We start from the raw sequence: 27504 nt of genomic DNA, 5'->3' as shown, positions 1-27504 counted from the left end.
GCCTCCCCGAACGCTGGGAATACAGGTGCGCGCCACCATGCCCGGCCCATATCACATGTTTAATGGTGAAATGATAATGCTGGTTTTATGCATCTGTTCAAGCACATGTTTTTGAAGCATTTTTAGAAAGCACAAAAGCTCATATATGTTCAATGAAGACAATTTGGGAACAAACTTAATGCTGAGCTGGAAAAACATCATACATGCTACTGTCATATATTTAACATATAAATGCAAGCATATTGAGGAAAGTATTCTAAAATGTCCACAGTACTTAAAGCTGAACGGCGGGACCCAGTGGCTTTTCATTTTCCCCCATTTCCCAAATTGTCTTCCATTACCTTGTGCTACTTCAATCTCTGAATCCCAGAGCCTCCCCTGCAACCCGAGGACAAGGGCACGCAAGTCTGAAGGTGCCTTCGCTCGCCGAGAAGAGACTCAGACACGGAATTGTAGCTCAGTTTTATTTCCTACAGAAACAAACATGTAAGCCGGCCTCCTCCAGCGACAAACAATCAGGCCCCCACAATGAAGTGGCCGCTCGTGCAAGGACCATCCCCTAGGGGAGAAGGCACGACCTAGGAAGGGGCACCAGGCTGGGCTTAGCGCCTCTGTTCTGAGTGAAGCAGAGCCAAAAACATAGGCAGAAAGCACTGCACGATCCACATCAACAGGGAAAGCTGCTGGAGACAGGAGCTGATGGAGAGCTGGAGTTGGCGGTGGTCTGCAGCAGTCAGTCGGCTAAATGTGAGGGGCGAAGAACATCAGGTTAAAGGCGACACCTCTGCACCCATCTCCCCGGGCTCCCTCGGGTGGCGGCGGACCTGGTGTACCAGGTCTCTGTTCTGAGACCCTGTGCTTGGGTGTTCCCAGGTCTCTAGCTTTCTACCCCTCCGGGGAGGCGGATCCCAGCCCCCAACCCACCACCATCGTCCGCCCAGTCCCTTCCCTGTCCTGGTCCCGAACCGACATAAACAGTAGGTTGCCGGACACGGTGAAGTCCTTCAGAACCGCCCCTGGTCGGGGGAGCGGTGTGGCATCCGGGGACAGGACCCTGCGGACCAGCTCCGCTTCCATGGGCGATGAGAAAGGCATCGTGATGTTCCCGGTGGGGACCCGGTTAAGGAGCTTGGACTATGCCTAGGACTTGGCCGGTGCCCATCTCATCCCCACAGGCTGTCTTCCCACGCACTGGCCCAGGTCCTGAAGCAACCCCACCCAGCTGTCTTGATTCCCCACTTTCCTCTGTTGTACCCCAAGCTGACTCCTGTGTGCCCTTCCAAGGCCCTCCCCACCATGACCCCTGCCGCATCAGCCGTCCCCCCATCACTTGAACCCCCCCAGCCCCATCCAGCCCACACCCCAGCCACCGGCTCCCACCTTGCACGCTTCCCCCCAACTCCTGATCCTTTCTCATACCCAAGACCCCCTACCTCCTGGCGCTTTGCCCGTCACCCCATCGCCCAGCACCCACCGTGCACACGCTCCACCTCCCATCCCCCACCTGCTCCCTTCCTCCGAGCCACACCCCCCCACCTCCCACTCCCAGCCCCCACTCCCCCCCCACCCGGCCCCTTACCCCCATCTCCCAAACCCTACCTCCTGCACCTGGCCCTGCCCTCCCCCACCTCCTGGCCCTGCCCCCCACCTCTTGACCCTGTTGCCCCCAACAGGATACAACTGAACCAGGCGTCTTTCCGCCCCCCTGGCCCCGCACTGGCAGCTTCCATTCTGTGCAGAAGCAGCACTGCCACGCGGCACCCGTGGGGCGCCTCCTCCCGGCCCCGAGGCCCTTGCTGCCCCTGCACCCTGGGGACCTCCGTCGCCCGCAGCACCCGCCTCTCCTGGGCCGCCAGGAACGCCAGGGCCTCCTGGGCCATCAGCATCGCCCGCCGCACCCCCTGTGCCCTGGCCTGCGGCCCGCATGGCTCCTGGGCCTCTGTGGTGTGCTCAGAGACAAAGTCAGGGCCCACGAGGACGCGGAGGCAGTGAGGCTGCAGGAAGTTCCGCCCCCTGGCGTGCGTGCGACTGGCAGCCTGGGATCCTCAGGGCGCCTGCGCACAGGGGTCCTACTTCCGGCCCTGAGAGACCCTGGGCGAGCCCTGGAGCACGTGACTGGTTCTCCCCGCCCACCCCACCCCAAGAGAGCCCGGGCCGGAAGGTGGCCACGATGCCAGCCTGGACCCCTCACCCCTGAGCAGCCGGCTGTCCGCCGGGCCCTTGTCCCGGGAGCCCTGCAGGGAGTCAGGCACGGCGGGGCCCAGCCTGTCCCGTCCCCCTGGTCTCCCTCACACCGAGGAGCAAGGCGGGCCTGGGAACATGGGGCCAGGGCTGTGCGGCCATCGTCCCAGACTCTGCCTGCCCTGCCTGTCCTTGGGGGAGTGCCCAGGACAGACCCCGGGGCCAGGCCTCTAACTGGGTTCAGCAGCTTCGGTCCCTGTCCTGGTCGCCCAGCCAGGTGGGGGAGCTGGAGCTGCAGGTCGGGTGGTTCGGGGGTGGCCTCCCGTCACCCAGGGGCTCCCTGGCCCCAGGTCGGGCCCCCAATCACCCAGGGGCTCCCTGGCCCCAGGTCCAGCCCACGTGGATGGGAGGCACCAGCGGGACCAGAGCTGGGGGAGGGAAGGGAGCCAGGACTCCTTGAGGGGACCCCATAGTTCCCTTGTCTCCCAGCACAGACCTCATGGGATCTCCCTCTCTCCCTCCTTCCCTTGCTCCCCTGGCGGCGTCGGAGGTGCGGAGGGCCCTCAGCTGGGAGGTGACCCTGTGGTCTGCTGGCCTGCCGGGTGCTGGCCTACTTCTGTGTCTGGAAGGGCGTCAGATCCACAGGAAAGGTGCTGCGAGAGGTAGGCAGGGGTGGGGGTGGCATGGTCCTAGGAGCTGGGTGTCTGTCTCCACACCCTGTTCACAAGTCTGTGGGAGGAGAGGCTGCACTCCTCCATCCCGGGTGTCTGGGCTGCTCACCAGGCCAACTCAGGCCTCCCACATCCTGCACCCTGGGCTGGGCATGAAACCGATCCAATCGTCCCGTAGGCTGTTCTTTTTGATAAACATAGAAACTGACCCTTCTGGTCTTCAAGCTTGAACCTTACAGTTGTTTTATCTGAATTCCTTCCTCAGGAAATGACCTTGGGGCCTCTCAAAGTGTCAAGGAACCGAAACTCACCAGATCGCATCCAGGCAATGAGATGCTGGACCCCCTCATTCATCAGGATTGCTTTCTGGGCCCTCCCGAGTTCCTGTTTTCCTACACATTGGTGCCTTTCTTCCCTGCTATATAAACCCTTAGTTTTAGTCAGGGAGATGGATTTGAGACTTAACTCCCATCCCCCGGCTGCAGCACCCAATTAAAGCTGTCTTCCCTGGTAATTGTCTTCGTCTCAGTCTTTGGCTTTCTGTGCGGCCAGCAGCAGGACCTAGACCAAACCCTTGGTATTTTGGTAACATGCACACCCCCAGGAAAGGACCCCGGACACGGCTCCCACCTCTAGGCTTAAAGCGAATGCACTTCCCGCACCTCCAGTCTTCCGTGTAGCAGCTTTTACCTACGTATGTCTGTGCCACATCCAGTCCTGAGACAGCTGAGTGACCCTGAGAAAGGCTTCCCCAACACGGGAACAGAGGCTGGAGGGCTGGGGCTGGCAGAGGGCGGCAGGACTGCGGGGACATTCTTAGAGCGCTAAAAAGTCAATGCAGACGCAGCAATAAAAGCATGCCATTTTCCAAAGCAGGCTCCGGCTTCCGCCTCTGCTGCTTTAAGAAGGGGTTGGGGTACAGGAGGTAGGGGGAACCTCCTCCAGCTGGAGCTGATGCGGTGAGCAAGGCTCTGCTCTGGAGGCCTCTGCAGCCGGCACCCTTCTGGGGACTGGGAAGGGAGCAGGGAAGGCAGCAGCCCAGGGAAAGCCTCGTCCCCCTGGAGCCGAGGCACTTGGCGGGAGAGCAGGATGAGAGTGGGCTGGAGAGCAGCCACACTGGCGGGGAAGGATGGGTGAAGGGATTCCACAGGTGTCTAGAAAGCTGGAAAGAGCTCCTTAGCAGGTCCAAGCGCCAGGTGTAGGGGAGGACCAGATGTGGAGGACAAAGACCATTGTCCAGGGGGATCTCCAGGCGTTGGCATTATTGGGTCCTACTGAGATGGGGCCGTCAAGGAGAAAACACAGGCTGTGTGTGGCAGGGCGACAAATGAGTGCTGCTGCCAAGCTCTGTCCTGTTTTCTATGCACGTCTCAGAGCCCCTCCAGTGACTGTCATCTCCGGCGTCCTCCTGCACCTCTGTGTTTGTAGACATCTTCTCACATTTCAGATCCTGCTGAGCCTCTGGGCCCCCTGCACGTGCCTTCTGACTCTCAGCTGCTGGGATGGGCACCTCTGTGCCCTGTGCCAGCGCCCCTCCTGCAGCTCCCGACACATCTCCTTTTTTTCCTGTGCCCTGCACAGGGTGGGCCTGGAAGCTCGGGGGAATTTGTACCCTTGGACACAGCCCCCCACTGATGCGGCCAAGAGTCACTGGATAACTGTCTTAGTCTCTCACCCTTTGAAGGACAACTCTGAGGTGCGGCTGACTGTGGAGCGAATGAAATGGAACGGATGCACAGCGATGAGTGTGGACAAAGGAACACCGACTTCTCAGGCTGCCGATACGTATCTCAGTAGAAGCACGGGGGAGGGGGAATGCTATATAGAGAAATATTGCTATAGTGTCTGAAGAGTTTAGAATGTATTGACCTAATATAGACACAATAAAAGTGAAAACATTGGAAGAAAATTTAGATGAACTTTATTTGATTGTTGGAATGGAAAAGACTTTCTTTCTTCCTTCTTTTCTTTCTTTCTTTCTTTCTTTCTTTCTCTCTCTTTCTCTCTTTCTTTCTTTCTTTCTTTCGTTTTTCCATTATTATACCTTAAGTTCTGGGGTACCTGTGTGCGATGTGCAGGTTTGTTACATAGGTATACATGTGCCATGCTGGTTTGCTGCACCCATCAACTCGTTGACCCAGCAATTCCATTACTGGGTATATACCCAAAGGATTATGAATCACTCTACTATAAAAACACATGCACACGTATGTTTTATTGCAGTACTGTTCACAATAGCAAAGACTTGGAACCAACCCAAATGCCCATCAATGTTAGACCGGATTTTTAAAATGCGGCACATATGCAGCCATGAAAAAGAATGAGTTCGTGTCGTTTGCAGAGACGTGGATGAAGCTGGAAACCATCATTCTCGGCAAACTAACACAGGAACAGAAAACCAAACACTGCGTGTTCTCACTCATAAGTGGGAGTTGAACAATGAGAACACACGGACACAGGGAGGGGAACATCACACACCGGGGTCTGTCGGGGGTGGGGGGCTGGGGGAGGGATAGCATCGGAAAAGACTGTTCTAAGCCTACTAGCAATGAGAATAATGATAACCAGTAACATTTGTTGGGTGGTTACCACGTCCCAAACCACTGTCGTAGGCACTAGACAAGAATCAGCTCATTTATCCAGAAATACACCACATTTTCATTGTCGTTATCCTTGGCGGCGAGATAATGGTTGGTTTTTTATTTTCTCTTCCAAACTTGCCCACATTTCCTCTTCTTTTACAGTGAACATGTATTACATTTATAAGCAGAAAGTGATTAAGAAAGTTATTCATTACTTGCTGTTGAGGAAAATTTCTAATGAGCTCCGGAGTGAGCCAGTTTGCCAAAGTTTAAATTAGCCTGTTCAATTCACTGGAGGCCGTATTTTTCCTCTGAAACTTGTTCTAATTGGCACCTTTTCTTGACGCAATGAGGCGGACGGTGCCGTGATGAAGTCCCTGAAGTCACCAAGCCTTGGGGCCCACGCTAGACACCACGGGGCCTACAGGCACCCACCATCATGCCCCGCTAATTTTTTGTATTTCTGGTAGAGACGGGGTTTCACCATGTTAGCCAGGATGGTCTCGATCTCCTGACCTCGTGACCCGCCCGCCTTGGCCTCCCAATGTGCTGAGATTACAGGCATGAGCCACCATGCCTGGCCGCTATTATGACTTGTAACGTTTGTTTTATCCATCAATCAGGAAGGGATATCTTGCACTACTGTCCCTGCCTTTACTCGGCTCTTTTTCTAACGTATAGACTTGTAGGCTTAGGTCATTCTTTTCAGTCATTGTTTGTTTATTCTAAGCCTTCAAAACTTTAAATTTCCCTTCAAGAACCGCTCATGGCACATTCAACAAGTCTTCATAATTATTGTTGAGGACACATCTTGATAATTGCATCTTACTGTTCATTCTGCCCAGAAGGAAGGTGCTAAAAGCATAGATCTATTTGAGTCAATGGGAAGTTTATAAGAGTTTGTTCATATGGTGGTGACTTGGAAGTAACAATATTGGAAGATTGACAGCAAGGCATCTTGGAGAAGAGGCATGTGGATGGACTTCCCAGATTGGGCCTAGAATACCAGGAAATGCACATCCCTTGTGTGCGTTCCCGAGGTGCTTTTGGTACTCACGTGGATGTGATGACCTGCTCTGGGGATGTGAGTTAACTTCCTTCCTCAGTTACTCCGATTCTTGCTCAGTGGGCTCATGACAAATGTGGCCATGAGGACAGAAATGGAAGTTACTCACGGGCTCAACAACATGGTCTTCACCAAGTGCCAAATCTCCCAACAGCAGAGCCTCATATATGGGCTCATCCCACAGGGGTCTGTCTTAGCCCATTCAGGCTGCCACAGCACAATACCATAGACTGGGTAGCTTATAAACAACAGAAATTTATTTCTTACCGTTTTGGAGGCTGGAAGGTTCAAGATCAAGGAGTCAGCAGATTTGGTGTTTGGTGTCAGCCCACATTCTGGTTCATAGATGGTGCCTTCTAACTGTGTTTGCACATGGAACCTCTCAGGGGTCTCTTTTATGAGGACACTAATCCCATTCTTGAGGTCTCTGCCCTCTTGATCTAATCACCATTCAAGGCTCCACTTGCAATAACATCATATCGGTGATTAGGTTTCAACATATGAAATTTGGGGTTACAGACATTCAGACCTACCTGGTGAAAAGATGATTATATCATATCAAACCCCTTCCATTCTGCAGGGGGCAGCAAGTTTTTCTCTTTGGAATAGATGCTTTTTCTGTGTATACACATGCTCTCCACTGCCGCGGTTTCGCCAACACCACCATCTACGGATGTACTACGGGCTCATTCACCATCACCATGTCCTACTCGAAAGCTGCAATGAAATGGATTAGAGACTGTAATCTGAAAATCTGGGATCCCTGTGGTACTGAGCTAACAAATGAGAGGAGGATTATTGTGTTGGCTAGGTAATGGACCCTGACTGTCAAGAAGAGATATAATTTCTGCTACATATGTGGGGTCACAGCAAAATATTTCTGAGATTCACCGAATTTTAGGGAACATTTGCTAATATTGCTATCTACAGTGGTAAAATTTGGTGGAAGGTGACAACTCCTAGACAGGCCCAAAAAGGGCTCAGACCCCTCAGGAACAGAAGCCTGTGTCACCCACCGAGTGAAAAATCATAATCAGCCAATATGTTCGCTGAGGCCAACTATGGGTATGTATGTAATTCCAAAAATGAGGATCACAGGAGGTCATGTCTACTTTACTTCGTTGTTATTTGGCACATAATTTTATTTGTATTAGTTCATTTCCCCCCTTCCCCACCTTCTCTCCGCCATTTTGTAATTTAGTCTACAGATGATAGGCTCTCAAACCAGCATCATTGTTGGCAGCAAAAGCACAATCTGTAAACTATTTCAAAGAGGTGTGTTCTGAGCCAATATGAATGATCGCAGCCTGGAGAAGACACGAACCCGAGACTTGAGCAGTGGCCCCGAGGCAGTCAGACTGCAGCTCTATTTTATACATTTCAAAGGAAGCAGAAGTTACAGGCAAAGTCATAAATCAATACATAGAGTTTAGACACTGGTTTAGCCAAAACATTGGGGTATCCTGAAGCAGGGCTTACAGGTCATAGTTGGACTCAGAGATTCTTTAATTTGTACTTGGTTAAAAGAGCAAGGCTTTGTCTAAACACTTTGTGAAACAAGTATACACATACATATACATATATCTAATACAAATATACTTATGGATGTGGAGTAACCCAAGGGAGAGCCATGGTGCATTCAGTGGCTCGGCTCCTCAGCCTTCTCATACAGCAGATGTTAAAGAAATAACAACGTCGGGCCGGGCGCGGTGCCTCAAGCCTGTAATCCCAGCACTTTGGGAGGCCGAGACGGGCGGATCATGAGGTCAGGAGATCGAGACCATGCTGGCTAACACGGTGAAACCCCGTCTCTACTAAAAAATACAAAAAACTAGCCGGGCGAGGTGGCGGGCACCTGTAGTCCCAGCTACTCGGGAGGCTGAGGCAGGAGAATGGCGTAAACCTGGGAGGTGGAGCTTGCAGTGAGCTGAGATCTGGCCACTGCACTCCAGCCTGGGCCACAGAGCGAGACTCCGTCTCAAAAAAAAAAAAGAAAAAAAAAAAAAAAACAAAACGTCATGTCCCTGGCCCCTTTTGAAGTGGCATTCTGTGCAGCCTCACAGTATGTATGCGGTCTAGACCTGGACAATTGTTTGCACTAGCAGGTGACTTGGAGGGCAAATTGAGGTGGAATCAGCAGCCTCTGTCCTCTCTGTAGGTCACAGAGACTCCGGTTTTTGTGTCAGTGTTAGCCGAGATTCTGCGTGTGGTGCGAGGCAGGCATGCAGAGGTGTGCCGGAGCCAGCCTGTACTTGCTGGTGGTGACAGCCCAGGGGGAACATCTCTTCACAACTCCACTCCGGAGACTCCACAATCGGCCTCGGTGGGAGTACGTACACCAAGGCAGTCAGCAAATGCCACCAGTCAGGGCTCCTCCCTGCCTCTCGAGAGCCCACTGTTCAACCTGGACTGGCACACCACTGGGTCCAAGGCATCCTTTTTCATGGCCCGTTCAGACCTAGCAGCTGCAGAGTGGCTCTGGAACCTATATTAGAGAGGAAATTTCCTGATCCTTGACCCACAGCAAAGGCGCTGTGTTCCCAGGACCAAAGGTGGAGCCAGCAGCCTCCTGACTCTCTACCTTCCACGTGTGGCACAGGCACTGGCTCCTGGGCAGGTCAGTTCTGTGGTGTTCTGGGAGTCACTTCCAGAGTTGCAGCCTACATTTCATTCTGACAGGTCTTTGAACGATTTTGTAAGCAACTGGCTCTGTGTGTTAAGGTCCCGGTGCCAAACTAGCCAGAGAGGTTTCCGTTATCTGCACTCACACCCCAACTGATACACGAAGATGTGCCCGTGTAGTTCTATAATAAGATGCCTGCATCTACCTTTGGAGTGTTAGTCGGGGCACGGCAGGAACCAGGTGGCACGCTCTAACATATTTAACTGAAGAGCATTTAATAAAAGGACTGTCTAGAGAGGTGTGAGTAGGGGAGAGGTGTGAGTAGGGGAGAGGTGTGCTCTTCTCCTCGGTGGGAGTGCTGGAGCTGCCCCATATGGGCTCCTGAGAGCTGGCTGTTGCATTGTCCGAAATGTGGGAGCCAGTTGTCAACTGGTACCATTTCCAAATTGTTTGTTTGCTGCATAAACTTACAATTCAACAAATTGTGTGAATCTCTAAGGTGATATATATAACTGAAAGTGTGTAATTGCATCGTTGTAACACAAAGGATAAATGTTTGAGGGGATGGGTACCCCGTTTTCCACAATGTGATTGTTACGCATTGCATGCCTATCTCAAAACATCTCATGTGCCCCAGAAACATGTACCGCTACTAAAGTACCCACAAAGATTCAACTAAAAGATTACTTTAAGAAACAATAAGAAATAACTAAGATGATTTATATAAGAACTGATTATTTTCTAATTATTTTACTGATATCCGTGCCCTTGTGGTTATTCACGCCTATGGCATCTGTGTGCTGCAAATACTGTATAGCTGTGTGATATGGTCCACATCTTCCCGACTCTGTGAGGAGCGATGACATATTTGTTACTTGGCATCATCCATGTTGGGAGTATTTACACCACGGACAATGGTGAATACTGCAATTCAGGGCTCCACTTACTGTTTTGTTGACTTCCCAGTCTTAAGCACATGATGGTGAAAATATTAATGATGGAAATTAACCTTTAAAGTGCACCACATCGTCTGTCGTGGTCACAAGGTGAGTAGCCTCACAATTTGAGGAAATAGTTTCCTAGCATTCAAAAACTATTATCTGGCTCAGCAAAGAGGTCTTTCATGGCATTTATTAACACGTGAAGGGTCTTCTTTCACTTTTGTCTGTGTCGTTAACCTAAATGAAAATATCAACCAACATTCATGTGAGAACCCCTATCCTTCATCGCCTGCAACCACAGAGTGATCACAAACACAAGAGTCTGGGAAAAAGTCACGGAAGCAGCCTGTGAGAATCCATTCTGTGTACGGATTTTACAATCAAGAATGTTTTGTATTTTATGACTGTTTGTCAATTGTGTGCGACACCTTCCAAATGGGAGTCGAAATTATAATATAGTTACATACATAGGTGTAGACATACCTTCTACCACTCCCCTGCCCCGCCCTTCCCACCTCAGACAACCAGTTATCAAACATTTACCAGCATACCACTGTCAACAAGGGATGGTTGGACACCAAGAGAAGCCTTTACCAAACCTAGGCTTGAGAGGAGGACAAGCATAGCGGCTGATGCTCCTGCATCCTGGTGAGAGTGAGAGCCCCTGGGGAATTCGGCCACTCACAGGGAGGAGGTCTCCCTGAGATGGAGAGGAGAGATGCGGCTGCAGGGAGGCCAGGAGGGTACAGGGAGATGCTGTGAAGGCCTCGGGAGTGGGAAGCTTGCATTCACCTCTTGTGGTGCCTGCACGGGCAATTGGGGGCTTTGGGCATCCATCCTCATGGGAGGTAAGTTTCTAGCTTGGCCCAAGCGAGCCGGTTGCTTGAAAGACAGGTGCCCACTCGAATGAATGGTTATTAGAAACACTGGTGTTCTTGGAGTCTGAACAGTTTAAGACTGGCAGAGCCTTTCGGACTGACCCAGTATCCCCCAGCTTGCTCTCCTTCCCCTGGCCATTAACAGACGAGCACCTTTAGACTCACAGAGGGACCACGGGCCGTGGACAAGTGTTTCTCCCCTCTCTGCACACACGGTGCAAGGCCCAAAGCGTGGTGGCAAATCTCGCCCCCAGGCTGAGTCCCTCGAAGGTCTCTGGAGCCCATTTACGCCACCACACACTGCCCCATCTTTCTGCCCTCCCGTCTGGACTCCCTCCACTCCCTTCCCCACTTCCCATCCCTGGCCTGTCCCCAGCCTCTCTTGTCCAGTAGTCGTAAGTCTACCTCCACAGGCGCTCTGAGAAGCCAAGAAGCGAGGCCTCCTGAGGGAGCATTGGGCTCTCCAGGGCTAACAGGGTCTCCCAGGGGCCAGGAGCCACCACATGCCAGGGGCCTGTTTGCGCAGGCGCCCTGAGCAGCCAGAGGCACGTCATGCACCAAAGAGGTGGAGCCTCCTGAGGTAGCTTCCGGTTCTCCAGGGCCAACTGGGCTACCCAGGGGCCCGTGGGTGGGAGGGCGGAATCCACCACATGACAGGGGCCTGTTCACGCGTAGGCGCCGTGGGCATCCAGCTTTGCATTGTGGGGGAAGCGGGGGTTTCGTGTGGGAGCTTCATCCCACCAGTGGCCCTCCAGGAGGACAGGCGGCTTCAACGTTAACTCTGAGGTGGAGGCGAGGCGGCCATGCAGGCCTCAGACAAAGGAGCAGGTGATGATGCCAGTGGTGGTGCGGAGGGCGGTGCTGGTGCTCCCGGAGGCGCTGGTGCCCCCGGAGGTGCTGGAGGCCCCGGAGGCCATGGAGGTCCCGAAGACGCTGGAGGTTGGGGCTTCGCAGGATCTGAGAGCGGTGCTGCTGGGGAAGCTCCCCAGGCTGAGGGCTCCTCACAAGCCCCAGGGCAGGGTGAAGAGGCCCAGGCCCTGGCCCCAGCCTCAGCCTCAGCCTCCGCAGGAGGCTCAGGACGCCAGGAGTGGCAGTTGTATCCTTCCCAAGGAGCCCCTAGGGTCAGGGCAGGGGGTGGAGGTTGGCCTGGGGATGGCCGAGGATGTGCAGAGAGAGGCTTGAGGGGGTGGGCAGGGAGAATGCCCTTGAGGGGTAGAAAGAGGAGTCGGAGGAACCAAGGGTGGCTGCAGGACGCAGCAGCCTGGGGGGCAGCAGCTGCCGCAGCTGGCATCAAGACGTTTTGAGGGGGAGCGTGGCCTGCAGAGGCATAGGGAGGGGTCTTGGGAAGCCCAAAGGGCGGCCTGGGCAGAAGGAGACCTGAAGCACACACTCGCCATCGCCTTAACGGAATCTCCACCAGCACCCTCACAGTGCCATTCCTGTCCAGCTTGGAGGCTGAGATTGCCCGCCACTATCTGGGCCCAAGATATGAAGACCTCGGAGGGGGCGTCCGCAGGGAGCTCACGGTGACTGGCAGTGACCTGGTTATGTAAGTTCTAGACGGGGTGGGGCGGGGAGGGAGGGGCAGTGGGACCGGGCCCATCTCTCCACTAGAGGGGCGCTATTGGCCGCACGCAGACGCCTAGGGGTTGGGTCTAAGGAGGGAGTATGACACACTGAGCTTGTCGCCGCCTGATGTCGGCACTCTATGCGAGGCGCCTGAGGATTAAGTCTAATGACGTGGGGGTGGGGGGAGGAACAGGAGGCCACCTCTCTAATAAAATTCTTTTCTTTCCTCTCACTTTTAGCCGATTAATTTCGAACAACTCTGGTCTCCTCCAACTTTCCGTCATCTTCTTGCTCAACCAGCTTTCCATGGTGATACGGACCATGCAGCGCTTGGTGCCGCCAAATTTGGCTAAGCGTCAGCCCGGAAAAGGGGGTTGAGGCCTAAACCTGTGTCGGTCCTGGGCAGTGCATCCTTCCCTAGGGAAATGATTCCTTTTTTTTTTTTTTTTTTTTTGAGACGGAGTCTCGCTCTGTAGCCCAGGCTGGAGTGCAGTGGCCGGATCTCAGCTCACTGCAAGCTCCGCCTCCCAGGTTCACGCCATTCTCCTGCCTCAGCCTCCCGAGTAGCTGGGACTACAGGCGCTGCCACCTCGCCCGGCTATTTTTTGTATTTCTTAGTAGAGACGGGGTTTCACCGTGTTAGCCAGGATGGTCTCGATCTCCTGACCTCGTGATCCGCCCATCTCGGCCTCCCAAAGTGCTGGGATTACAGGCTTGAGCCACCGCGCCCGCCCGGCGGGAAATGATTCCTTAACAGCAGTTGCCACTTTGTGCTTTTGAGGGGTGAGGCGAATTGTGTGCCTGGACTGGCCCCTCACTGCTCTCTCCCCACGTGTTTGGATTGGTGCTGCAATGTTACTGCTGAAAATAAAACTGAGCTACTGTTCTGTGTCTGAGTTCCTTTTCATTCACTTCACCAGTTTGCACAGAGAGAGAGAGAGGCCAGAAGTCTGACTTCTTACCCTTTTGCCGGCATGCCAGGTGTCTGGGTTCCCTTTCTCTGAGCAGCCCTGGCAACCCTGCTCGCCACATCACAGCAGTGGGGGCCAAGTCATATCACAAAGGAAAACCACCTTTTTCCATTTCATGGAACCACAGGCAAAAAACTCTCAATTTTGCAAGATGCCTCCCAAAAAGCTGCATGGGGGAACAAAAATTAATACTTTGAAACCAGCATTCTGTGTACATCCCGAGCCTTAAACGCATAAATAGAAATGTAATGGAAAGTACTTCTATCTCTTGGAATCCGCGTTAAAGAAACAACCATTCCTGTTGAGACTTTTAGACAAGAATCTCTTTGAATCCTTATCTACAACAGGTGGAAAACTGAGAGCAATTTAAATGCTCAACAATTCCATTGTAATGGATCTTTCATGCAGCCCTCCAATAACATGTTTTTGAAGTTTGTTTGTTTTCTTTTTTTTGAGACGGAGTCTCGCTCTGTCGCCCGGGCTGGAGTGCGGTGGCCGCATCTCAGCTCACTGCAAGCTCCGCCTCCCAGGTTTACCCCATTCTCCTGCCTCAGCCTCCCGTGTAGCTGGGACTACAGGCGCCCGCCACCTCGCCCAGCTAGTTTTTGGTATTTGTTAGTAGAGACGGCGTTTCACCGTGTTAGCCAGGATGGTCTCCATCTCCTGACCTCGTGATCCGCCCGTCTCGGCCTCCCAAAGTGCTGGGATTACAGGCTTGCGCCACCGCGCCCGGCCTGTTTTTGAAGTTTTTAAGAAAGAGGTGGAAGTCATATGTCGCAGGAAGAAATTTCAGGAAAAAACGGACGTTTAACTTGCAAAACCTTATACCTTTATGTGTTTGCTATAAAGTTAACGTCTAATACAATTAGAAAACTATAAAACTATTCCAAAATGCTGTCAGTAGTTAATGCTGAGGAAGGACTCAACTGACTTTCGCTTTCTTCCATTTCCTAAATTGTCTTCAATTACAACTTGTACTACTTGACTACCTGAATCCCAGCATCTTTCCTCCAACCCGAGGACAAAGGTGGGAAAATCCAGAGGCGCAACAGATGAAAAAAAAAACTTTTAACATTTTCCATCCCAGCCGAAGCAAAATATATGTAACAAAACCGACGCTGGTCACCCTGGTCAGCACCCAATATCAATCTGGCAATCCAATCTGGCAATCCAATCTGGCAAGGTTCGAACTTGCCCCCATTGGTCCCCATTGTCTTTGATCCATTCGAGGTGGGGAGGGATGACCTCCAACCGGAAATTCGATGGGTGGTCTCAGGGCAAGATGAAGAGCAGACGGTCACCCTGAGACAGGCCTGTTCCTGTTGAGCTTCCACTAACAGTTCCTTCAGTGCTCAACGAATGTGACCAGACAAATAAGGAAGGTTCTCCGAGTTAGGCCTGTGGAACTTCCATCAGCAGTTCCTTGAGAGATCCCCTCCACATGTACAAAACACACACACAAAAGAGACGAGATGGACCAAGATTCCAAACCAATATTCCTGACCAAGAATTTTTAAGAGTATTCTTCCAAACTAACCTCCTATTCTCCATCTGAGAAATGTCCCCAATTGAGGAGAAATCTCCCAAATGAAGACTCTTCCTACTATTTAGGGAGAGACAACCCAGATCCCAGAAGGAGTCGAACTGAGGCATCCAAAGAAGCTGAACTAACCAGGATAAGGAAGGAGGTGTTGGTCGCGCCTAGAATTCCCACCAGAGCGGTTGAAAGACGGCTTTCCGGGAACTGTTTCTACACTGCAATCGGGCCCAAGCTGTGAGGTGGTTGGCCGCACCTCACAAGCAGGGACAGTGCCAGAAATGGCCTTCAGTTAAATAAGCAGTCACCAGAGCTCACCTCCAGGTCCATCAAGGTGGTGGGGGGGCTGAGGAATCACAAGTAGGAGATCCCGGATGAGGCCGCAAATTTGTAACCACCCAAGGGGCTCCTCCTGCCTGCTGCACAAAAACAGACCATGGCATTGCAGTAAAGAAAGAATTAAATAGACACGAGGCCAGCCACGCCACGTGGGAGACAAGAGTTAGTACTGAAATCGATCTCCTCCAGGTTAGGGGTTTTTCAAAGGCAGTTTGTGGGAAAGGGTGGGGGTGGCTAGGCTTGCTGCTGATTTGTTGGGGCAGAGATGAAATCATAGGGAGTCGAAGCTGTCCTCCTGAGGGCTGAATCACTCCTGGGTGGGGACACAGGAGAAGGGTTGGTGGGTCCAGGTGGAGCCATGGGTGTCAGACATGCAAAAAAACGGAAAACATGTCTCAGAAGGCCAATCTACCATGGTGGTGTCATATGCAGGAATGGCTGGCAATACCTTAGCAGAAGCAAGCTCCTCTCCTCCTCCAGCCTGATGGCCTTTTGTTAGGTTTACATAGCTTCATGAGTTTTCAGGAAGGGCTATTATCATTTAAACTATATGCTGTCTCTCAAAGTCAGCTTGTCCCAAAATCTCAGGAGTAATTAAGGGAGAGGCAAAATGGAGAGTGGGTTAGCCCAGCTCACTATCATAATTTGTCTCACAGACACAATTTTTGCAAAGGTGGTTTCTTTTGGGGGAAGGAGGAGGGAGGATTGTAGTGTTGGGAAAATAGAATGAAAGGCAAAATCACTTGCCAACGTAGAAAACATCTCCACAAAGGCAGAAAAGTTTCATGATTGAACAAGCATTGCACTACAATGTGATGCACATCACAGGCAATCTGCTAAAACACTGCAAAGACAGAAGGAAATATGACCCTTTTCTATAGCCAAGTAGATGCAACCCATGACATACATGCTCTCAAGATGAACAGTAACCAGTCCTCAAGTGAGACGACTTGACAGTGCCATCTCTTGCCCATAGTTCATCCTACAATTACCTGATAATTGGGGTGACCATGTGTATCAGTTAAATTGGTGTTAGGGACTGAATGTTTGTGTCCTCCCCCAGTCGTATGTTGAAGTTCTACCCCCAGTGTGGCTGTACTTGGAGACGGGACCTCTACGGGTGTAATTAAGGTTCCACAAAATCACAGGTTCAGGGCTCTGATCCAGTTTGATCAGTGACATGAGAGCTCTCGTGCTCTCTCTCAGTGCGCACGAACTGATGCAAGGCCATGTGAGGACATAGCCAGAAGGCGGCCATCTGCAAGTCACGAAGAGAGCCCTCACCAGAAACCAAATTTGCTGCCACCTTCATCATGCACTTGTAGCCTCCAGAACCGTGAGAAAGTAAACCTCTGCTGTTTAAGTCAACGCATCCATGGTTCCTCGTTATAGCTGCCTGAGCAGACTAATGCAATTGACTTTATCCAAAGAAAAAATAAATTTCCCCTGTCTTTACGCAAGGGGTTAGTTTTGCAACTTTGAGCAAGGTGCCCACTTCCGAAGCAAGTTCAGCTACTCTTCTCCCATGGAAACTGGGAGATAGGGGCACTTTCTTCCCTGATGTTTACATTTCAAAGAGAGGATTCCCAGGTCCTTGAAAATGACCTTCTGGGCCGGGCGCGGTGGCTCAAGCCTGTAATCCCAGCACTTTGGGAGGCCGAGACGGGCGGATCACGAGGTCAGGAGATCAAGACCATCCGGGCTAACACGGTGAAACCCCGTCTCTACTAAAAAAATACAAAAAATTAGCCGGGCGTGGTGGCGGGCGCCTGTAGTCCCAGCTACTCGGGAGGCTGAGGCAGGAGAATGGCGTAAACCCGGGAGGCGGAGCTTGCAGTGAGCTGAGATCCGGCCACTGCACTCCAGCCTGGGTGACAGAGCGAGACTCCGTCTCAAAAAAAAAAAAAAAAAAAAAAAAAAAAAGAAAGAAAATGACCTTCTGGGGTCATGAACATGGCAAGAGGCTGTATTAGCTCTTAAAAATATCTTCATGCTTTTCAAAAAGACAGAGAAAGGATGTATAAGTTCTCTAAAATAAATGCTTTATCAAACGAGAGGTGGAGGAGTCTCTTCCCTTATCTTCAACGGAGAGAATTAAACCTCTATTTTTAATTTGCACTGGTCCTTGCAGCAGCTCTCTCTAAAATATGCTGTGCCCTGCAAATTTGCTAAACTAACTAATTAGTCTAGTAACTCTTGCGTAGATTCGGTTGGATTTTCTGCAGAGACGAATGTGTTTTCTGAGAATAAAGGCAGTTGTACCTCTTCCTTTCCACTCTGGATCCTTTCATTGATTGATTTCTGTCCTCATTGAGCTTTGCATCTTCCTGCTTCTCTGTATCCCTGATAGCTGTTGATTGGACGGCAGATGTCGTGCCTGTCTCCTTGGCTGCTGGGTATTTCTGTATTCCTAGACGTTATCCATGAGCTGTGTTCTGGGAAGCTGTTAAGTTACTTGGAAACGGTTTGACCCTGCTGAGTCTTGCTTTGAAGATGTGCTGCGTGAGACCAGAGCAGCTCTTACTGTAGGCTTCAGTTTCCCACCCTACAGAGGTAACACCATTCCTGGCATCCTGGCTGATGCCTGCCAAGTGAATAAGAGCTTCTCTACCCTGGAGGGTGGGGACAGCTCCTGATCTCTATCCTGCTTGAGCACTGAGCAAAGTTACCTTTCACTTTCTCGGGGGATCCCCTCCCTGGCCTCAGGTAGCTTCCTCACACACCTGTGCTCACCGGTAGTTTGCTGAATACCCGAGCAGGACCCTCTGTGGATATCCAGGGTTCTTTCCCTCTGCAGCTCTCTTCTCTCTGGTCCCCCACCCTGCAAAATCCAGCCACCCAGACTCGCAATCAGAGTTTCCTCTGCCAAACTCTGGGTGTCACCTAGGCTCCAGCAAAAAAAAAAAAAAGAAAGAAACTCTCTTGGTTTCTCTCTGTCTCCCTTCTCTTTTTCCCCCTCTTTCTTGAATGCTATTTTATGGGCATTAATTACCGATGCATTTTACTTCCCCTCCTCTGCACTCTACTTCCCCTCCTCATTCTCCCACTTATGGTTCTGTTAGATTCTATTTATTTCTGAGGCTGTTTTTCCTTCCTGAGGTTAAAATTGCCTTGTTTCTTTTCCTTCCTCCCTCCCTCCCTCCCTCCTTTCTTTCTTTCTTTCCTGTCTTTGTTTCTGACAGAGTTTTGCTCTTGTTGCCCAGTCTAGAGTGCAATGGCACGATCTCGGCTCACTGCAACCTCCGCCTCCCAGGTTCAAGCGATTCTCCTACCTCAGCCTCCTAAGTAACTGGGATTACAGGCATGTGCCACTACGCCCAGCTTCTTTTTTTTTTTTTTTTTTTTTAACCAGAGACGAGGTTTCTCTATGTTGGTCAGGCTCAAGTAAATTTGGTCTGATTTTACTTTCTGCTATTGCTGGCTTTCCCTCTCCTTAGCGCACAGAAATGGTCTCTTTACCACGCTGCCACAACTGGGGGATCAGTGAGGGGTCCTACTTCCTCAGTGCCCTTTTTAGCACTATGAAGTTAAAACCAGGTACTGTAAGTGCTCACCTGATTTTTGATTCTTACAAAGGTGTTTTCTTTTGTGTGCGTACATAGTTGTTGAATTGGTGACCTTGTGAGGGGAATGAACGGCGGAGTCTTCTATTCCACCATCTTGGTCCATTCTTGTCTTCTCATTGTGGTTTTGATTTCATTTCTCTAATGATTAGTGATATGGAGCATTTTTTCATGTGCTTGTTAGCTGTGTGTCTCTTCTTTTGAAAAGTGTCTGTTCATGTCCTTTCCCCACTTTTAAATGGAGTTGTTTGTCTTCTGCTTGCATCTTTATTTAAGTTCCTTATAGATTCTGGACATGAGACTTTTGTCAGATACACGGTTTGCAAATATGCTCTCCCATTCTGTAGGTTGTCGGTTTACTTTGTTGATAGTTTCTTTTGCTGTGCAGAAGCTGTTTAGTTTAATTACGTCCTATATGTGAATTTATGTTTTTGTTGCAATTGTGTCTTTGTCATGAAATCTTTGCCTGGTCCTATGTCCAAAATGGTATTTCCTAGGTTATCTTTCAGGGTTTTTATAGTTTTGGAGTCTTCAATTCATCTTGAGTTGATTTTTCTATATGGAGTAAGGGGAAGTCAGCCCAGAAAAGTTCCGAGGAAAGTGGGGGCGGGGGCCGCTGGGTCATCCCTCACACAGGCTCATCATTGGGATGCGTCCTGAACGCCCATCAAGCCCAAGCCCATGGCCCTTGTGATCCAGGTGAGGAAACTAAGGCCCAGAGAGGTGAATACCCTGCAGACTCTCAGTCCCAGTCTCTTCCCCTCACTCCCTGTGAGGCTCTCCGGCCTCATCGAGGTCCCATCAGGTGGGGAAAGATGCTGTTCCAGGTGCACACTGGTCTACAAGGCCAGAGCTTTCTGGAAGGGGGCAGTAAGTACCTCGGCTCTCTTTCTGGTAGGGGTGGGAGTCCTGAGAAGGCGGGAAGTGGCCCACTTGGTAACTCTGAGGTGCCATCAGGGCCCCCAGGAAGGAAGCTGGGTGTGTGCGCAAGTGTGAGGTAAGCTGGCCAGGGAGGAGGAAGGGACAGAGGAAGGCCACGTGGGTCCAGCCTGCCCCAGGGTGTCCCGCTTGCCCAGGCTGTGGGTCTGCCAGCCACTTGCCTACTTTCAGTTTCTAGGTCATGCTGAGCTTGTTCCCAACTTGGGGCTCCGGGCATTTGCTCTTCCTTCTGTGTGGGTGCTCTCCAGGCCCTCCTCGTGGGATCTATGTGCTCTGGGGGGCTGGGGACACACGGCCCACGTGTATCTTCTGAAACACACGCCAGCCTGTGCTCTTGCTCGTCTGCTTACTTGCCATGGTTTCCTGGCCACAATAACACATAGGTCCCATGAGGAGGGCAGGGACTGGCTGTTGTGGCCCAGAAGTACCCAATCGCTGTCTGCTGAATGAATGGAGAATGGGCTGCTTTCCTGGAGCAGCACATTCTAGGATCGTGTGCCCTCAAGTGCCACCCTGCCTACCTCCCACATTGAGTGAGGCATCAAGAGCAGAAGGAGCCTGGGAGCGGGAGCTGTTCCAGGTGCTGCCTGAGCACACCACCTCCCACCTCCCCCTCCAGCAGGAAGAGGAAGAAACAAACCACGAGGCTCTTCAGAGACAGGACCCCTTGTCCCCTACCCACAGTGCTGGAGCTGGCACTTCCTATTTCTGCTTTGAAAGCCTCAGGTTGTCACTCTCAGAGCAGAAGAGAGCAAAGGGGAACCCTACTGATTTCAACAAAACAAAGTTGCCCAACCCCAAGCTGGCCACAGGCGAAGGCAGTGAAATGACACAATCAGCTTGGAAAAGCCTAAGGACCCTGGGCACTCTTTTCAAAAGCTGTCATTTGCTATACGAAATGCTGAGGTTCAGGGAAAGGAAAACACTTGCTCCAAGTCACACAGCAAGTTTGCATGCTCTCAATGAGGTGTCTAATAAGAGCTGAAGGCCTGGAGTCATAAGCCATCATTACGGTCTGAGTTGCTCTGTTGCAGTGTCCCTGTGGCAGCATGGGGTGGGGACGGGGAAAGGAGGAGAAAGCAACCTCAGTTACCTTCTCCTCCAGTCTGCTTCTTGGACTAAGGGCTTAACAGTCAGAGTCCTAGCTGTTAAGGTTTGTGGCCGATGAAGGTACGGCTCTTTTTATTTATTTATTTTTTTGAGATGGAGTCTCACTCACTCGGTCGCCCAGGATGGAGTGCAGTGGCGCCATCTCGGCTCACTGTAAACTCCACCTCCCGGGTTCAAGCGATTTTCCTGCCTCAGCCTCCCAAGTAGTTGGGATTACAGATGGGTGCCACCACACCTAGCTAATTTTTGTTATTTTTCTTTTTTTTTTTTTTTTGAGACGGAGTCACACTCTGTTACCCAGGCTGGAGCGCAGTGGTGCGATCTCTGCTCACTGCAAGCTCTGCCCCCTGGGTTCACGCCATTCTCCTGCCTCAGCCTCCCGAATAGTTGGGACTACAGGCGCCCGCCACCACGCCCGGCTAATTTTTTGTATATTTAGTAGAGACGGGATTTCACCGTGTTAGCCAGGATGGTCTCCATCTCCTGACCTCGTGATCCACCTGCCTTGGCCTCCCAAAGTGCTGGGGTTACAGGCGTGAGCCACTGCGCCCAGCCTTTTTCTTTTTGTTTTGAGATAGAGTCTCGCCCTGTAGCCAGGCTGGAGTGCAGTGGCACGATCTCAGCTCACTGCAACCTCTGACTCCCTGATTCAAGCGATTCTACTGCCTCAGCCTACTGAGTAGCTGGGACTACAGGCACGTACCACCACGCCCAGCTAATTTTTGTATTTTTAGTAGAGATGGGGTTTCACCATCTTGACCAGGATGGTCTCGATCTCTTGACCTTGTGATCCGCCTGCCTCGCCCTCCCAAAATGCTGGGATTACAGACGTGAGCCACCGCACCTGGCCAATTTTTGTATTTTTAGTAGAGACTGGGTTTTGCCATGTTGGCCAGGCTGGTCTCAAACTCCTGACCTCAGGTGATCCACCTGCCTCGGCCTCCCAAAGTGCTGGGATTGCAGGCGTGAGCCACCACGCCCGGCCAGGTATGGCTCTTCTGAGGGGACCAGGCTGAGGCTGGGGATAAGGCCAAGTCCAATCTACTGTGGGCTCCACCTGGGTACCTCTCCCGGGTCTCAGGCTTACGGGGAGTCAAAAGACAACGGCCCCTCCTTACTCTCCCACTGGCAGAGCCCTTCTCCCTCGGCTGCCTCATTCCTTTTTGGCTCTCCTTTTCTAAGTTCTGATCAGAAGTACAAAGGTGTCAAGGAGTAGGTTTGGCAAAGTGTGACAACGCGTTGTCTATGTGAACAAAGAACCACTGAGCTCATCCAGCACTGAGGGGTGCACAATGTGGCAGAGCTAACTAGTTTTGACAGAGCTCCTTCTCAAGTTACAAGGTAAGTTAATGGCAAAGGTGGTCATACAGTAGTGAGCAGACAGATTCTTGAGTGCATCCAGGGTTAAAAGTGAAAACTGAGACCACGTGTAATTTGAGATGAAGCCCTTGTTCCACCAGCCCCTGCATAGTCTCACTGCCCCATGGGACACAGGGGAGGGTGCTCTAGTCTGGGGTGATGGTTGTCCTAGGACCACCCCTCCTTCCCCTCCCACGGAAATCCTCATGCTATACTATTCTTTGGTCTTTCCTATGAGTGCAAAATGGCGGTTCCACAAGCTGGACAATTGGGGCCAGGTGGGGTGAGGCAGAGCTTCTTGGTAGGCTTTCAAAACTGAGGCAAAGAGATAGCGTTTAAAGAAAGGTTGAGTGTTTGTATTGACAGAACTTGAAGTGTTAGTGAAGAGGCAGAGATCAGGCCTCAGATCCTGCCTTTGGAACTCACTTGTTAAGGCATGAAGAGGTTTCAAATAAACCACAGAATGAATAGCATTCCCTGTTTTCCCCAAGAAGTCCATCTAGACAGTCCCTAAAGAGCCTGCAACTCCAGGACTAAGGGCTACATTCAGAGGCTAGGCACAGGGTTCGGAAATGTCCTGTGGCCAGGTGCAGTGGCTCACACCTGTAATCCCAGCACTTTTGGAGGCCGAGGCGGGCGGATCACTTAAGGTCAGGAGTTTGAGACCAGCCTGACCAACATGGTGAAACCCTGTCTCTACTAACAATACAAAAATTAGCCGGGTGTGGTGGTGCATGCTTGTAATCTCAGCTGTTCGGGGGGCTGAGGCAGGAGAATCGCTTGAATACAGGAGGCCGAGGTTGCAGTGAGCCAGTATTGGGCTACTGCACTCCATCCTGAGCGACCAGAGCGAATCTCCGTCTCCAAAAAAAAAAAAAGAAATGTCTTGCAAGTGCACATGCACATCAGGTAGAGCTGGGATGATCCTGGCACACTAGCAGGAGCGGGAGGAGGAGCTCAACTTAGCAGAGCCTGTGTGGTCCTGCAACAATTAGTTGGAAAAGCTGAGGCATGGAGCAGGCACTTCCTGGCTTTTAAGACTGGGGCCTGGGAGAGACTCACCGATGCACCCATGATGATGAATATGTGTGTATCCGACTGATGGAAGGCATCGCCCTGGAACAGCTCTTCCCGCAGGATCCCGCACACCTGGGTCCGGCTCAGGGCCACCTGCTCTGCCATGACGCTGTCTGGTAGAAGAGAGGCTCGTTAACAAGGCAGAAGAACAGGAGAGCATTGAGAAGTTAGCCCTTTTCTTGAGAGTTCCTCTGGGGTCTCACCGGGATGACACCTGATCACCCAAGCCACTCCTTGTGAACGGCTGGGCATTGGGGAGTGCTTGATGGGTTAGAAACTGCTGGCTCTGGGCTCCAGCCACACTCTCCCAGGCAACCTTCATTCAGGGTGTACATTACAAAATTACCCAAAGCATTGGTGGATTCCGGCTAGAGCGTAAATTCTGGACAACCAAGTAAAATCCTTGTGGGGCACGGAATTATGCGCCCAGGACCATTCATTCCCGACTGTAGCGGGAACTCCACAATGACCTGGACCAAGGGACATGATGCAGATGCCGGAGTTCAGCTCCAGCCCTCCCCTTGCCAAGCTGGGAGACCCCGGCCGGCAAGTCCCCTTCGCTCTCGGGGTCTCAGGGGCTCAAGAGAAGAGGTGCGGGGTATAAACGGATTAAGACCCTCTCGAACAAACAGCGTGTGTTTTACCGCCGCGCGGCGCAGCGCCGGGCAGTACGCTCCTCCGGCTGCGCGGCGCCCGCCCGCCCGGTTACCTGCGCTTCGTCGCCGCCGCCCTCCGCGCTCGCAGCCCCGAAGTGTACGGCCGTTTCCGGGGGCTGAGCCCCGCCGGCCCATTTAATCTGCGGGGGCGGGGGCGGGCGCCTGGGCTGAGCTGACCCGCCTCAGGCGAGGCGTGCGGGGCGGGGCCTCGACCGCCACCCCTCGTGCGGGCGGGGCGGCGACAGGGCAGGTGCGCGCGCATCCCAGGCCAGCCCCGCCCCTCGGGCACCTGCGCTGGAGGCCGGCCCGCCGGCTGCCTGCCATACCCGCTGCCGCTGCTCCGCATCCCCAATGTCCGGCGGGCACGGGTGCAGCTCCGCGTAGTGCTCCCGCATCCCCATCGCCGCCCAGGCCAGGCCCCGCCCCTACTGTCCGGTTTTCCCGCCTGCCTCGGCGGCCTCCCGCACTCGCGGAGGGCTCCGCTTCCGCCGGCAGCGTGGCCACGCCTCCTCTGGGCTGTCCCTCGGCTCCTGGGCGGGGCCTTCTGGCGCGCCGCTCCCCCGGAAACCCTCGCCTGTTCGCGGGTCAAGCCGGCCCTATTGGGCAGTCTCTTCTTGACTCCTCCCCCGGAGAGGGCGGGGCGGCCGAGCGCCCCGAGGCTAGACGCCGCCGTCCGAGAGACGAGGGGGCGTGTAGGCCGTGACGCCCTGCAAAGTGGCCGGTGTGCTTATCATTACCGAGCTTCCGCGGGCCTGCAGAGCCTGGCTGACTCAGACTTCTCTCCGGAGCGGGATGCGGCCTTACCGCGACCTCGCACTTCTCGCCGGCTTCCCGTGTTCCCGGGGCGGGGCTTGTATGTTTTTACTTCCGGATCCCACAGCTATGACACCGGAAGCCGGAAGCGGGGATTTCGACAGCGGAGAAGGAAAGGGCGACCGCGGAACTGGAACTTTCTCGGAGCGCCGGGGCCCTACCTGCGTTCACAGTCCGCCGCTCCCACCCTTCTCACGTCTGACGGACTCTGCTGACAGGTGTGGTCCTTTTCCCTAAAGACAGGGTTCCATCGGTGGGTGTTCCGCCGCTTCCGAGACTCCCCCGAACGTTCAGGCTCCCCCATCTGTCTTGGGCCCCAGCCCGTTCCTGCCGCGCGCTTCTGGAGCACTGGCCAAGGCGGGCCGATTCAGGACCCAGGTTACTTGGGCGGCGAGCTGGACTGTTTCTGCTCCTCCCTTCTCTTCCACTGCGGGGTCTGACCCTACTCCTTGTGCGAGGACTTCTCTAGTTCAGAGACATTTTCTGTTCTCCAAAGTTGACTGCGCTCGATCAGGGTCGTTAAATTCTTCGAAAATGCCTCAAATATAGTTTGGCAGCTAGGTATCTGATCTCATGTGCCTGTTTTCTCGTTTTGCAAGACAACATCTGCCTGTTCTCATACTGTTTCTGTGATCTGAGAATGAATGGGCTGTCCTGGCACATTAGAGGAATAGCACGGAGGTCACTATAGCTGGAGCAGAGTGAGGGAGGGGAGCATAGTTGGAGAGGAAGGGATGGGGTACCCGATGGTACAGGGCCTTGTAGGCCGTTGTAGGGAGGTTGACTTTTACGCAGAAGGCAACGGGGAGCCATGGTAGGGTTCTCAGTAGAGAAAGAATGTGATCGGAATTACGTCTTACACTGATCGTTCTAGCAGTGGTGGGGAGAACAGACCATAGTGGGCAAGGGTAAAAGAAGGGCGACCTATTAAGAGGTAATTGCAGTAATCCAGCTCAGAGACAGTGCTTTGAGCATTTTATTATTGAAAATTTCAAAAATGTACACAAGTAGAAAAATTAGTATAGTAAATCTTTTTAGTTTGTTTGTTTTTGAGAGATGGAGTCTCGCTGTGTCGCCCAGGCTTGAGTGCAGTGGCACGATCTCAGCTCACTGTAACCTCCTCCTCCTGGGTTCAAGCGATTCTTCTGCCTCAGCTTCCCAAGTAGCTGGGACTGCAGGCATGCGCCACTACGCCCAGCTATTTTTTGTATTTTTGGTAGAGACGGGGTTTCACTGTATGTTGGCCAGTGTGGTCTTGAACTCCTGACCTCAGGTGATCTGCCTGCCTCAGCCTCCCAAAGTGCTGGGATTACAGGTGTGAGCCACTGTGCTCGGCCAGTATAGTAAATCTTACATTCACAGCTCCCAACTTCAACAATTGAAGTTATCAACTTGTGACTAATTTTGTTTATACCCCTCGCAATTCTCTCCCATTATTATTTTTTTCTTTTCTTTCTTTTTTTTTTTTTTTTTTTTTTTTGAGACAGATTCTCCCTCCGTAGCCAGGCTGGAGTGCAGTGGTGTGATCTCCACCCACTGCAACCTCCGTCTCCTGGGTTCAAGCGATTCTCCTGCCTCAGCCTCCCACATAGCTGGGACTACAGGCGTGCACCGCCACGCCCAGCTAATTTTTGTAGTTTTAGTAGAGATGGGGTTTCATCATGTTGGCCAGGATGGTCTTGATCTCTTGACCTTGTCATCTGCCTGCCTCGGCCTCCCAAAGTGCTGGGATTACAGGCATGAGCCACCGTGCCTGGCCTCTTTTTTTTTTGAGACCCAGTCTCACTCTGTCACCCAGGCTGGAGTGCAGTGGCATAATCTTGGCTCACTGCAACCTCCATGTCCCAGGTTCAAGCGATTCTCCTGCCTCAGACTCCCAAGTAGCTGGGATTACAGGCATGCACCATCACTCCCACCTATTTTTTTTTTCTTTTTTTTTTGTATTTTTAGTAAATACAGGGTTTCGCCATGTTGGCCAGGCTGGTCTCGAACTCCTGACCTCAAGTGATCCACCCGCCATGACCTCCCAAAGTGCTGGGATTACAGGTGTGAACCACCATGCCTGGCCACCATTATTATTTTCAATAACAGCTTGAGATATCATTAGCATGTCACACAGTTCATCAATTTAAAGTGTACAATTCAATGGTTTGTGGTATGTGTATTCACAGAACATTTTCATCACCCCCCCAAAGAGACCCCATACCCTTTAGCTCTAAATGGCTCTCCCCAGTAACCATTAATCCACTTTATGTCTCTATGGATTTGCTTGTTATAAACATCTCATATAAATAGAATCATACAGTGTTTAGTTTTTTGTGACTTGTTTATTTCTCTTAGCATATTTGCAAGATTTGTTCATGTTATAGCATGTGGATGTACTAGATTTTGTTTATTCATAGTTGGTGGACATTTGGGTTGTTTCTACTCTCTGGCTGCTATGAGTAATGCTGCTACAAGCATTCATGTGGAGACATGTGTTTTCATTTCTCTCGGGTATATACCTAGGAGTTTTCCCATTATTTGGAGGTGAATTCAGACATCATCTTTAAATATTTAAGTGTGCCTCTCTCTAAGACAGGACTCTGAAAAACAACCACAATATCATTATGACACCTAAAATAGTTAA

General features: G+C 51.9%; 3 protein-coding genes across 64 annotated transcripts in view; 1 reads left to right on the top strand and 2 right to left on the bottom strand.

Moving 5' to 3' along the window:
- Positions 1-438: 438 nt before the first annotated feature.
- Positions 439-3746, bottom strand: LOC102119988 (cancer/testis antigen 1-like). Of its 2 annotated transcripts, none has more exons than XM_065538030.1 (3): positions 1679-3746; positions 967-1105; positions 439-741 (listed from the first exon to the last, which is right to left on the bottom strand). In XM_065538030.1, the coding sequence occupies exons 1-3, from the start codon at positions 1924-1926 to the stop codon at positions 439-441; spliced, it is 690 nt and encodes a 229-aa protein (XP_065394102.1). In that variant the 5' UTR covers positions 1927-3746. The 2 variants fall into 2 exon arrangements, with proteins under 2 accessions (XP_065394102.1, XP_065394103.1); XM_065538031.1 differs by having other exon boundaries at positions 451-741; positions 971-1105.
- Positions 3747-4750: 1004 nt separating this feature from the next.
- Positions 4751-24580, bottom strand: LOC135964426 (glucose-6-phosphate 1-dehydrogenase-like). 13 transcript variants are annotated; one of them, XR_012430147.1, is made up of 4 exons: positions 24352-24580; positions 23392-23519; positions 7034-7217; positions 4751-6860 (listed from the first exon to the last, which is right to left on the bottom strand). XR_012430147.1 is itself a non-coding variant. In XM_065538038.2 (3 exons), the coding sequence occupies exons 1-3, from the start codon at positions 24461-24463 to the stop codon at positions 7197-7199; spliced, it is 261 nt and encodes an 86-aa protein (XP_065394110.1). In that variant the 5' UTR covers positions 24464-24580; the 3' UTR covers positions 4751-7196. The 13 variants fall into 13 exon arrangements, 11 of the variants coding, with proteins under 11 accessions (XP_065394110.1, XP_065394112.1, XP_065394108.1 ...); XR_012430148.1 differs by having other exon boundaries at positions 4751-4913; XM_065538038.2 differs by having other exon boundaries at positions 4751-7217.
- A 387-nt stretch (positions 24581-24967) lies between these two features.
- Positions 24968-27504, top strand: part of LOC135964355 (NF-kappa-B essential modulator) — a 34813-nt gene continuing 32276 nt past the window's right edge. For all 49 annotated transcript variants that reach the window (XR_012430117.1, XR_010584209.2, XR_012430116.1 and 46 more), the window contains exon 1: positions 24968-25093. The gene's annotated coding sequence lies outside the window, so the exon portion shown is untranslated. The remainder of the gene's footprint in view (positions 25094-27504) is intronic.

The sequence above is a fragment of the Macaca fascicularis genome, chromosome X (genome assembly GCF_037993035.2).
Source record: "Macaca fascicularis isolate 582-1 chromosome X, T2T-MFA8v1.1".
Classification (NCBI taxonomy): Eukaryota; Metazoa; Chordata; class Mammalia; order Primates; family Cercopithecidae; genus Macaca; species Macaca fascicularis.
The sequence above is the reverse complement of the archived record's forward strand: the minus strand, read 5'-3'. Positions and strand labels throughout refer to the sequence as shown.